The sequence below is a fragment of the Cervus elaphus genome, chromosome 11 (assembly GCF_910594005.1).
Source record: "Cervus elaphus chromosome 11, mCerEla1.1, whole genome shotgun sequence".
In the NCBI taxonomy this organism is placed as follows: domain Eukaryota; kingdom Metazoa; phylum Chordata; class Mammalia; order Artiodactyla; family Cervidae; genus Cervus; species Cervus elaphus.
The window spans coordinates 37,333,075-37,346,412 of NC_057825.1; the positions used below are offsets into that span (position 1 = coordinate 37,333,075).

At 38.8% G+C, this 13,338-nt stretch overlaps 1 protein-coding gene across 4 annotated transcripts in view; it reads left to right on the forward strand.

Moving 5' to 3' along the window:
• Positions 1-11,288, forward strand: part of C11H2orf42 (chromosome 11 C2orf42 homolog) — a 37,523-nt gene extending 26,235 nt beyond the window's left edge. For all 4 annotated transcript variants that reach the window (XM_043917518.1, XM_043917517.1, XM_043917516.1 and 1 more), the window contains 4 exons: positions 87-194; positions 2,070-2,170; positions 3,462-3,624; positions 10,145-11,288. In XM_043917518.1, coding sequence (XP_043773453.1) covers positions 87-194; positions 2,070-2,170; positions 3,462-3,624; positions 10,145-10,353 — 581 coding nt within the window. In that variant the 3' untranslated portion in view covers positions 10,354-11,288. The remainder of the gene's footprint in view (positions 1-86; positions 195-2,069; positions 2,171-3,461; positions 3,625-10,144) is intronic.
• Positions 11,289-13,338: the final 2,050 nt, after the last annotated feature.

Below are 13,338 nucleotides of genomic sequence, written 5' to 3' on the forward strand. Positions count from 1 at the left end.
ACATCAGTTCCATTTCCTCCACTTTTCTCTGCACACCAGAAAGCCCACTTGTGTTTCTTTAAATGAATTCTTCTTATTTCCTATAGGCAAACCAGAGCCACTGGTTTTCCACATTCCTCAGTCCTTTTTTGATGCCCTGCAACAGAGAATATCCATCGGCAGCGCAAAGAAACGGCTTCCCAACTCTACCACAGGTAGAAGATGTTTCTTTAGGAATAGCCGTAGATGTTTGGACCTTACAGAATTATGTTTGGAAAAACTGCAGGATTTTCAGGATTAGGTCTTCTAGTTACATGCTCAGAGCATGAAGCCTTAGCCCATCAGCTCTTAGAATAATGATCACACACTTCAAAAGCCTCATGCTTATTCTAGTAAGAGTTGATGAAAAAATTCAGAAAGTACAAACTTGATAAGTGAACCACCAATGAAGGGCAATGAAGGTGCCCACCAAGAAGTTCGGTATTTTCTAGATATGAGCCAGTTTCAACAAAAGCATTGCAAGCTCCCGTTGTTATTTGGGCTGGCTTCTTGGAAGCATATTACAGTATGTGTCAAACACTAAAACTTGTTTTTCAAGATTCCTGATTTTTGATGAAGGGAGATTTTCTTTCTGGAGTGATTCTCAGGCTTGGTACATTTTACCATTACAGTATTCTGGTACTTATTTCTTGATTTTATATAATATCTTTCTACTAGAGATCTCAAGATACTTATTAAGTAGTACAGGAAAATGAGGGAGACAAAAGGAGGAGGAAAAGATTGCTCAGGGGCAAATAGCCCAAGAGTGTCTATAGCTGGAAATCATAGCTATTTCTTCAGTAAATTGTTATTTGATGATATAATAGGGACCGAAGTTTAATTCTGGAGAATTCCATAAACAGAGCAGCCTGGCAGGATATAGTCCACGGGATCACAGAATTGGACACGACAGTAACTAACACTTTCACTTTCACTTTAAATGGTACAAACTGAATCACTCTGTTTAGGGCCATAAAAATCTCCCATCTTTATGCCTTATCTCTCTAATGTTTGAGACAATGTTGCTTCTTCCCGTTTATTTTTATTTATTTATTTTTCTTCCCGTTTACACTTTAGGTCTAATATATTAATTTTAACCCATCCTTTAGATATTTTTAGGCCCTTCAGTGGAACTCCTTTATAATCGGGAGGCAGGGTAATAGATTGGCAACCACATGAGCAAGGTTTAAACTCCATGTAATTATTTTAAGGACTCTGATTTGACCTCTGACGTATCTAAAGTTGTAAGAAGCTGTTTTATAATGGAGTCTTGTGTCTGTAGTTTTATGAAACAAAGAAAGAAGTTTCTAAGATGCCCAAAATTAGCATCTCAAGGAAGCATCAGAGGCTTCATATAGCAAAAATCCATATCATTTGGTTCACCACATTTTGCAAAACCCTGCTTATAGACTTGCTTCTAGAATTCCTTTTTTGGGGATTTCCCTGGCTGTCCAGTGATTAGGACTCAGTGATTTCAGTGCCAGGGCCTGGGTTTGACCCCTGGTCAGTTAACTAAGAGCCTGCAAGTCATGCAGCACAGCCAAAAAAGAAAACGTAGGATTTCTTTTTTTTTTTTTAATTTTATTTATTTATTTTTGGCTGTGCTGGCTCTTCCTTGCTGCCTGTGGGCTTTTCTCTAGTTGTGGAGAGAGTGGGGTCTACTCTCTAGTTACGTTGTACAGGCTTCTCATAGCATTGGCTTCCCTTGTTGCTGACCATGGGCTCCAGAGTGCTCGGGCTCCAGTAGTTGCAGCTCCCAGGCTCTAGAGCATAGGCTCAGTAGTTGCGGCACACGAGCTTAGTTGCTCCAGAGCATGTGGGATCTTCTGGGACCAGGGATCGAACCCATGTCTCCTGCATTGGCAGGCAGATTCTTTACCACTGAGCCACCAGGAAAGCCCAGGATTTCTTTTTTAGAGGGCAAGATTCTATAAGGCACAAATATCACTTCACTGAACTCTCTAGAAACTAACATGACAAATTCAGTGAAAGAGCACAGGTAATGCTATTATTTTCAGTAGTCTAATTTTGTCCCCTTTTTTGCCTTAAAGCTTTTGTTCGCAAAGATGCCTTGCCACTGGGAACCTTTTCCAAGTATACCTGGCATATCACGAATATCCTGCAGGTTAAACAAATCTTAGACACCCCGGAGGTAAGAGCTGATTTCTACAACACTGGGAGGGCAGAGTGGGGAAGAGGGAGAAGCAAGCAGGAAGCACCAGCTCGTTGAGTTACGGACACTACAGAGAATTCCTCTTGTTTATCCTAAGAGATTATTCAGGAACATTCGTGACTTTATGGTTCCAACTCTGATTTTAATAGGTATTCACTGGAACTTGAGGTTGTACTCTTTTTTAAATTGGAACATCCTTTTTTCTTTGCCTTTGGGATGAGAAAACAAGGATGCTTTTTCTTGTAAATTAGATAATGCTCCCCTACTATCTGTGGTGAGCCCTAAATAAACTGGCAGGCACCTGGGAAGTATATGTATAATTTGAGATGATGTGCTACTTGTGAAGTCAGTAGGTCCAGCACAATTTAGTGTTCTTCTCCAAACTGCAACTGAGTTCTCATTAGAGAAATGATTCTTAGTTTGTGTTCCTTTTTACAGAGATAGTAGTAGACATTTTTAAACATTTTTTTCAAGCAGATCCTAAAATCTTGAGGATTTTCCCTTCCTATGATAATGAAATATTGTGGAAAACTCAACATCATGTGATTTAATACATTAAGATTAGCTTGACTGCAAGGCATTGTTATGTTCAGAAAAATAATAAATTGGTATCTGTAGAACTTACATGTGAGCACTAGGGAAGACTTACGTTAGCCCTAAAGACAATGGAGGAACTTCTTTAAATGCAGGATGTCACAGACAGAAAACATGATGTGCAGGGAGGCACTGAAACAACCCGGAGTAAAGTCAAATTGCTGAGCCTCTGTCTGTTGCGCATCACTTACCTGTATCACCCCATTCCAGCTCACAGCCATGACTTGGTATGGACTGTATTTTGCAGCCTGCTGTTTAGTGGCAAAGATAAAATTCGGTCCAGGCTTTGTCTGACTCAGTGCCAGGGACGGTGGAAGCACACAAAACATGAGCTGTAGGTGTTGGTGTAGTTTTTAGGAGACTGCTGCCAGCAGAGCAGTGAGGAAGGAATAAAATGACTTTAGAGCAGATCTGTGCCAGCAGCAGTTATGTAGCCATGAAGGTATTAGGGGTTCAGTTCACTAGGGTTTGGCAGGAGTTCAAATTATAGAAAAAAAGGGAAGCCATGAACAATATATAGGAGAAAAGGCAGAATTGTTGAAAAAATTTACTTGAAAATACAAGGAAAACTTTTGAGTGTACTTGAAAGAGTGAATAAAACCTACTGTCATCCAGTGTTCGTCTACTTGTAAAGGTTTTCCTTTCTCACCTTTCTTGGTATTGTCTCCATATCCAGATGCCTTTGGAAATCACCCGGAGTTTTATCCAGAACCGAGATGGGACCTATGAGCTGTTTAAATGTCCTAAAGTAGAAGTAGAGAGCATAGCAGAAACCTACGGTCGTATAGAAAAGCAACCAGTGCTGCGACCCTTGGAACTAAAAACTTTTCTCAAAGTTGGTAAGTAAATTGGTGGTTTCAATAGCACACCTTCCTTTGAAGGTCACCTGTGTGTATTATGCTGTCCTGGACTTTGAGTCTTGACCTTAAGCAAAGAAGACACATTCATACATTTTGTAAAGGCAGTCATGGGGTAAGGTGTTTTGTTTCATTTGAGCCACTGCTTTTAAAATAAAATTAGAGAAGTAATCCCTGTTCATTATACGGAAATCATAGATTTCACTATAGAGCATAAAGAAAAATAAAAACCACTGATAATGCCACCCACCATGCTTCCCAAGTGGCACTAGTGGTAAAGAACCCGCCTGCCGATGCAGGAGACGTAAGAGAGAAGACAGGAAGATCCCCTGGAGGAGGAAATGGCAACCCACTCCAGTGTTCTTGTCTGGAGAATCCTATGGACAGAGGAGCCTGGCAGGCTGCAGGAAAAGCCCACCAGGGTCCTCTGTCCATGGGGTACCAAAGAGTTGGACATGACTGAAGTGACTTAGCACACAGCACAATCCCACCCACCATAGATGACATCACCATTAAGATTTTGGTGTACACTCTTTTTTTTTTCTGTGCATAGAAAGAGTTTCTGAAACATGGTATCATATCTAAATAGCTTTTTCCACTTAAAAATATATCATGAACAACTTTCCATGTCTGTCTTCAACATTATTTTAGACTTTTTTTATTATTATAAAACATATATAATATACAACTTAACATTTTAACCATTTTTAAGCATAAAATTTTTCTGCCATAAAGAGCTTTGGCATTGTTATGCAACCATCACTACCATTCATCTCCAATTTTCATCTTCCTCAACTGAAACTGTACCCATTAAATACTAATCCGCATTCCTGCCTCCCCAACCCAAGTTACCATTCCACTTTCTGTCTATATGAATTTGATTACTTGAATTATAATCATACAATTTTTGTCCTTTTGTTACTGGTTTATTTCATGTACCATAATGTCTTCAATGTTCATCCATGTTGTAGCATATGTCAAATTTTCTTTCTAAGGCTGAGAAATGTTTCATTATATGTATAGACTACACTTTGTGTATCCATTCATCTGTCCAGATACTTGGATTGCTTGATCTTTTGGCTATTGTGAATATGACATTTTTAAAGAGCTGCATAAAATTCATTCATTAAGTTATCTCACTCTGATCAACCCCGAGTTTAAGTTATATCAAACTTTTTGCTATTATAAACAATGCTTCCTTTTATAATTAACTTCCTTTTAGAAAAACCTTTTATGGCCTTATTTCCTAACTTATTTAGGATATTTTGGGGGATAAATTCTTAAAAGTTAAATTGGAGGACTTCCCTGGTGACACAGTGGAAAAGAACCCACCTGCCAATGCAGGGGACACAGGTTCGATTCCTGGTCTGGGAAGATTCCACATGCCTCGGAGCAACTAAGACTAGGTGCCACAACTACTGAGCCCGCACTTCAGAGCCTGAGCTCTGCAACAAGAGAAGCCACAACAATGAGAGGCCCAGGAACCACAGCTGGAGAGTGGTCCCCATTCACCACAACTAGAGAAAGCCCTTGCACAGCAACAAAGATGCAGTGCAACCAGAAATAAATAAAATTATTTAAAAAAAAGGAAAAGTGAAATTGGAGAGTCACAGTTTATTTACATTTTTAGGACTTTTGATTTTTTTTTTTTTGACTTTTGATTTTTTTTGTCACACTGCTCTCCAGAAAGATGTTACTAATTCTACAGTTTACTCCTGCTAACCATGTATGAGTTTCTCTTTTTTAATCTTTGTTGATCTGATAGGCAAAAATATCCTATCATTCTTTTAATTTACATTACCCTCAAATATTAATGAGAGTAAAATTTTCAATTAGTCATTTGTACTTGATGAATTGCTTTTGCTTTGTCTATTTTTAACTGAGGTATTTTAATAATAATGACACCTGCAACAAAATGCACTTAATGAGCTCTGTGCTTGCTGTTATTTTAAGTGCTTTACATAGATTAATTCATTTAATGCTCATCAGCCTACTCAGGGGTAGATACTGTGATCCCCATTTACAGATGAATAAATCGAGGTGAAGATAAGTACAGTAACCTGCCCAGAGTTACACAGCTAGTGAAGTGGTAGAGCTGATCTTCAACCCCAGGCAATTAGAGCCTTTACTCCTCGCCATCCAGTACTCATTCACCTGTCTTTCCACTAACTAGGCTATAAGCACTTTGAGGGCAGTGAACTATGTCATGGAGAAATTTAGAATCTGTAATTATTTTGTCAAACTCCTGTGAAATATATTTTTGGCTACTCTTGTGAGTAAGATGTTTATCATGTGTCTAACTTGTTACTCCCAGTGTATGGGAAGCTCTTGATTTTGGTATGCATGCATGCTAAGTCACTTCAGTCGTGTGACTCTTTGCAAACCCAGAGACTGTGTAACCTGCCAGGCTCCTCTGTCCATGGGATTCTCCAGGCAAGAATACTGGAGTGGGTTGCCATGCCCTTCTCCAGATTTTGGTATCAGTTCAGTTTAGTTCAGTCGCTCAGTCATGTCCAACTCTGTGACCCCATGAATCGCAGCACACCAGGCCTCCCTGTCCATCACAAACTCCCAGAGTCCTAGATAGCATATAAAAAGCAGAGACATTACTTTGCCAACAAAGGTCCGTCTGGTCAAGGCTATGGTTTTTCCAATGGTCATGTATGGATGTGAGATTTTGATATAATTAGTATCAAATTGCTGTCCTTAATGAGTTCCTATTAGTGATGATAGTTGTTTACCTGTTGGTTTCTGGAAAATTAATTATATCACTTGAAAAGTGATGATAAATTTATTTTCTATCAAATGTTTATACCATTGTCTTTCTTATTAAATTACCTACAACTTCAAGAGCAACAATGAATAATAGTAAAGCTAGCAGCTGTGGATTTTCATTTTATTACAGTAAAATTATTGTTTTTACTATAGTTCAACTCCCCCAGCATAGCATTTTCCAACTGTCTTGAAGAAGAGATAGTGATAAATATTCTCTGAAAAAAGTGTTCCATGATCTGATAAGTTTGAAAATGCTACATACTGTACTTTTTTGATTTGAAGACCCTTGAATGTAAGATGTTCAGTCAACTTTGTAATAACTTTTTTGGTGGGAAAGGAAATTTTGCCACATGAAAACTTCCCTAGTTGTAAGATACACTCAGGTCTCAGAAAATGTTACAATTGGAGTAGGGAGGCAGTAGTGAATAATGTCTTACAATATAATGTATCTCTCTTAGCAACTCATCCTATAAATTTGCATATTAAAAAATCCTGAAATAAAGATTTGTATTGAACTTTATGTAACTTAAATTTTCCCCAATTTATTTGACCAGTGAACTCTTTTCAGGGGAATGCCATTAGTATTTCATATAGAATCCATTTCTGGAAAAAGCTGCTCTAAGTTTCACTAGTAAATAATGAACTATTGATTATTAATTTCAGATAAAATTTTTTATTTTAATAGCATATCATATTCTTAGTTTATTAAGTTATTTTTATTAGGAGCTATAACTGATTTGTAATATAGTGTTTTTTTAATTATAATTATTTAATTATTTATTCATTTAATTTTTGGCCTTGCCACACAGCTTGCAGGAGTTCACCAACCAGGAATTGAACCTGGGCCACAGCAGTGAAAGTGCTGAATCCTAACCACTAGACCACCAGGCAGCTCCCTGGAATTGAATTTTTTTAAATACCTTTTTACCATCTTTTGAGAAACCTCTAAAGATAAACTCTACTGACCCAAGTGCAGTGAAATTTAAGTATAGTTGGTGTACAATATGAATTTTAGGAATCAATTTCTAATATTGAAATAATCTTACATTTCTGGAATAAATCCTACGTGGTCTTTTTTCTTTTAATATATATGTAGATTCTATTTGCTAATACTTTATTTAGGATTTTTTATTATCTATTCATAAGTATTAATTGCCTACAATTTCTTTTTTGGAGGCTATCTTTTTTGGGTCTTGGTAATAGTTATATAGAAAATTATTTGTAGGAGAAGGAAATGGCAACCCACTCCAGTATTCCTGCCTGGAAAAGTCCATGGACAGAGGAGCCTGGCGGGCTGCAGTCCATGGGGTCACATGACTGAGCATGTGTGCACGAGGGTGGAGGGAGATGGGCTGGTAGCAATAAAGTGGTAGACCTAAAAAAAAAAAGAAAGAAAATAATTTGTATGTTTTGGACTGTTTTCCACTTTTGTCTGTTAAACATTCCGAACTCTTTAAAAACTTTTTCTAACAGTTTTTGGAACTTTTAAATTTTTATACCTTTTGGAATTATCAGTTAATTTTTAAAATTCATGTTTGATAATAGGAACATTTAAGGTTCTTATTATTAATATCTAAATAGCCTATAATCATAGTTTAGTTTCTGTGTTCCCAATACTTTGTATTTAAAATTTCTATTTGGTTGAGGCTTTTGATTTTTATATTCTTAAGTATCCATTCCTACTTTTATTTTTTTGAGTTCAGAAGATGTGCCTTTTCAATTTTTTTAAAGGAATTTAAAAATATTTTCTCACTAACCTAATCCATGATATGAATTTGTGCTAGCAAATGTGTTATTATTTATCCAATATAAAATCTTGTATAGCTTTAAGATTTATAAAACTTAGATAAGCAGAGCTGTAATACAATTTCCTACTACAGTTTTGTTTCTCTAAATGTCTTCTGATACTGCAAAAGCCTTCAAGTATTGTAATGCAATGTTTTTTTGGTACATTAGAGCTTTTGACAGATGTCAATGTAAATATATTATCTTAATCCATTTGGACTGCTGTAACAATACTGTAAACTGGGTGACTTATAAACAATAGAGATTTATTTCTCACAATTCTGCAGGGTGGGAAGTCCAAGATTCCTACAGATTCAATGTCTGATGAGGGCCTGCATCCTGGTTCAAAGATAGCCATCAGCAGCCTTCTCTTTGTGTCATCACATTTCAGAAAGGGCATAGATGTCTCTGGGGTCTTAAATGAGGGCATTCAATCTCACTCATCAGGGCTCTTCCCTCATGACCTAATCACCTTCCAAAGGCCCTGCTTCCAAGTGCTGTCACATTGGGGATTAGGTTTTTCAATTTATGAATTTTGGGAGGATACAATAATATTAGGGAGAAATTTTAGAGAATATAGATTCAGCCTATATTAACAGTTCATCAATTTAAAAATAACATTTGCCCTTAATTTGTCTTTATTCAATATTACAACAGTGACACTGGCTTTGTTTTACATTTTTCTAATGATTGCCATCCTTTTAACTTTTTTGTGACACTTTGTTCTTATTGAATCTTATCAGTATTATATTGTTTTTATTTTTCTCTGATTTTAATATACCCCCTTTACTGGTATTAGTATAGTTGGTCTTCTGTCGTCTCGCTTTTTATTATTATTATTATTATTTTTGGCTGTGCTGGGTCTTGGCGGCGCAGGCTTTTCTCTAGCTGCGGCAAGCAGGGGCTGCTCTCCAGTTCCCCTGTGCAGACTTACTGCAGCGGCCTCTCTTGCTGCAGCGCGTGGGCACTAGGGTGCACAGGCGTCAGTAGCTGCGGCTGTCTGGCTTAGAGCACAGGCTCAATAGTTACGGCTCATGGGCGCTGTTGGTCCTCAGCACAGGGTATCTTCTCAGATCAGGGACTGAACCCGTGTTTCCAGCGTTGGCAGGCAGAATCTTTACCACTGAGCCACCAGGAAAGCCCCCTGTCTTTTTGTTTTTTCTGTTTTTTGCTAAACGGACTATGTTTTCTATGTTTATTGTCTCCATGTTTTTGAGGTGATACCATATGCTTGTTTTTAATTCTGCTAGTACTTTATATTTATTCAAGAGCATTCTTTAACCTGAGTTTTTCACATTTAAGTCTTTAATATTCTGGACTTTATCTTGATGTAAGTTACAAAGTAAGATTCTGTCATCTTTTAGTTTCTTCCAGATAATTATGTAGTTGATGCACCCCATTTGTTATAAGAAACACTTACTTGTATTTCTTACACTAATTGAAAATAGCATTTTGGCCTTATCTTCAATTCCTCTTCTTTTTGTATCCATTTTGGATCTTTCTTTTTTGTTCTTTTCGTCTGTCTAGATATATGCCAGTACAACACTCTGGTGGTTATTATGGATTTGTAATATATGTTAGAACTATGTGGATTTTAGTTGTTTCTTTCTGGTTTCCTTGAAACTTGAACTTTTCTTGCTAGTCTCCCTTTTCATCTCATCCAGCTGTCTTTTCCTCTTAGCCTGGCCTCTCCTTATGATTCTTTTGGCCCTATTTTCATAAAGGCTGGGTCTTATTTTATTTGACAATGCCAGACAGTTTTGGATAGATAAAGCAGTAATCACTTTTCCCTTCCCTTGATTCTTCTTGTTGCCCCACCCCCTTTTTTTTCTTCTCATATAGGTTTTTTTTTTTTTTTTTTTAACTTCTTTGTGCTTTTAAAATTTGTGCAAATTTATTTTGGAATTGTACTAATCAATTCTTTTTTCTTTTTTCTCTTCAGGCAACACTTCCCCAGATCAAAAGGAGCCAACACCTTTCATCATCGAGTGGATCCCAGATATTCTGCCCCAGTCCAAGATCGGTGAACTTCGAATCAAGTTTGAGTACGGGCATCACCGCAACGGGCATGTGGCAGAGTACCAGGACCAGCGGCCGCCCTTGGACCAGCCCTTGGAACTGGCGCCTCTGACCACCATCACTTTCCCTTGAAGCAAAACAAAGAGTCTTGCTGCTAAATTTGCACATCCCCACCCTTTGACAACTTTAAATACTAGTTAGATACTTAGATGGCTCTGTTCCTTAGTGAACTACTCTTAGCTAAGATGCAGCTTCTCAGTGCATTCAAGTGAATTCTTTTGAAGAAAAACTCTTCTTGTAAATAGCCCTTTTGGTGCTGCTGTGTATAGCCTTCATTTAACTTGGATGATATTCCTGGGTAGAGTTTTTAAAGAAACAAAAAGAAAACCAGCTCACTTACCTTCCTGAAGGACTCACCTTTAGAGTTTGTTTCAACCTTTTCCTAATTCTCTAAGAAGTCAGCAGCACTCCACCTTATACTAACATGTTGGAAAATTAATACCTTGGTTAGGGCAAAATGTTGAAGATCATCCTGACAGAGTTCCAATCATATCCTTTTATTCTCTTCTCAAATAATGCACAGTGTCACTAGTTTTTATAAATTATATCTTGTGTTGGTCTAATTATAAAATTATAAACCTTTTGGGAGAATTAGGTGATAGTGAACCAGGAAAAAGAGATTCAGGTGTCAAGGCAATATTGATTGACGTTTCAAACTAATGCTTGTAATTGCTTGTTCACTTGATTTTTACTTCCTTCTTTACTCTCCAAAAAGCTTAACAGGTGGTAAAATTCAATTTCTGTTTTTTAATTCATTGATCACAGAATGGAGATACTGAAAGTCACAGAATAGAAGCCTGCCTTTAAGGAGAAAAGAAGAGAATGGAACATTTCCTATTTGCCTATTACATCCCAGGCATTTTCATTTCCAGTCTCACTTAATCATTTTTCTTATTTAGTCCTCATCATTATTTGAGTTTAGCCACCACTCCTTCTTTTATAAAGTTAAACAGTCTCTCTGAGATTAAGTATCATACTGGAAATAGCATTAAAAATGTTTCATTTTATTCCAAAGTGCATGTTCTTTCCACTTTATCATCTTGCTTTATAAATTCTTCTTAATTCATTATCTTTGGAAGACGAGAAAAGTGTATAGGTAGGCAGTTTTGACTGCACATAACAAAAAGCCAACTCTAACCAGCTCAGGCAAAAATAGGAATGAATGACTGGTTCATGGACACTAAAACAGGGCTAGACAGCTATCCTTGGGTGAAGCAGGGGTGTGGTTAGGCCTCAGAACCCCTGCAGCCAGGGTCCATCTGACCCATCTCTACCTCTCCTGAGGCTTCATTACTATCAACACAGAGCAGCTCCTTCTGGTAGGCTATCTGGCTCCTAACACATTCTGTACAGCAAAGAGATCAATCAGTCCTAAAGGAAATCAATCCTGAATATTCATTGGAAGTACTGGTGCTGAAAGCTGGAGCTCCGTACTTTGGCTACCTGATGTGAAGAACTGACTCATTGGAAAAGACCTTGATGCTGGGAAAGACTGAAGGCAAAAGAAGGGGGTGGCAAAGGATTAGATGCTAAGATAACATCACCAACTCAATGGACATGAATTTGAGCAAACTCCAGGAGATGGTGAAGGACAGGAGAGCCTGGCGTGCTGCAGCCTATGGGGTCACAAAGGGTCGGAAAAGACTTAGTGACTGAACAACAACAATAAATGCACCTGAAACTATGGCTTTCACTTCTGCTCTAGAGCAGGACTGACTCCTCTGCTCAACTCGAAAGTACAAAGTCCAAAATCCCCAAACAAAGATCTGATGGACCTAATTGAGGTGGGAGACAGGTCTGTGAGCATTTTTGTTAAAAGAAGGACCTGTGCCCCCTACATGAAGGAGATGGGTAGGCAAATGAAGGGTTGTTTGTCCTCTACAACTGAGGGGCTGGCTTGTGTGGAGAGTTCTCAAGTGCTTCAGACAATGAGGAAGATCCTTGAGGAGAACCCAGAGGTCCAGGGAGAATTAGACTTTGTGCTGAGATTTAAAGGAGAGGAAAAGGGGAATTCCCTGGTGTTCCATGGTTCCATTGCAGGGGACACGGGTTTGATTCCTGGTCAGGGAAGTAAGATCCCGCAAACCCTGCCACGTGGACAAAATAAAAAAGGATAGGAAGGGTTTGGATAAGTATAGAGAAGAGGAGACATTATAACTAGGTGAGGCAGAGTGCCTGCCTGAAAAGTAAAAATACCCATGGAAACACAGTGGCTGGCCTATTCTAAGTCCTTCAGTCTTTGGGGACATCAGTCACAGTTTTTTTATCAAGCTAAACCTGTGAGAGGCAAATCCTGGCTCAGTCTAGCAGTACTTGACTCCAACCTTGGAGGCCATTAGAACATAGCCAGGGCAAATAATTTACCCAAAGAGGCCCCCCCTTCCAGTGCTGGGGTGTTCACCCAGGACCCCCCTGGCCCATCAACACAGTCCATCAAAATCTGGCATGGGTTCAGAGTTACACTGACACCTTCTCTACCAGGTTGAGCACAGTCCTAAGAGTACCAGTAGGGTTGCTGCACCCACTCCCAGCATCCAAATACCTTTGGGACACCATCAGCAGTGACCTCATTTCAGACGTGCCCCTCACTGCAAGAGTAGAATGGGCCTAGATACTCCCAGCAGTCCAGTGCTCTTCAAACCCTGCACCCACCCATACACACTCCCTCCTGTACCATCTGCTGCACGCCTCCTCCATTAATTGTTGGACTCTCCCAGCTCTTTGAGGGCTGCCCATCTGCTGCCTTTGCATGCTGCAGCCACTATTTGTATTCTGGAGTGGGCAGTGCAAAACCTTCCCATGTCCACACAGCCTGCTGCCTACTGCACAGACTGACCATCTTCAGACTGAGTGTATACTGATGGGCATCCTAACTCCTCCTTCAGGCAACACCGCCAGGCCCCTAACACAGTGGGCATGGTGAGAACTACTTGCTACTCCTACACCCAGGACACTGTGGTTCACATCTGCCTTTACCAAAATTGCTAGCATCTCAACAGCTTGCTACTATTCAGAGGCATGACAGGGCACTCAGAGACCTTCAGAAAATCTGACTCT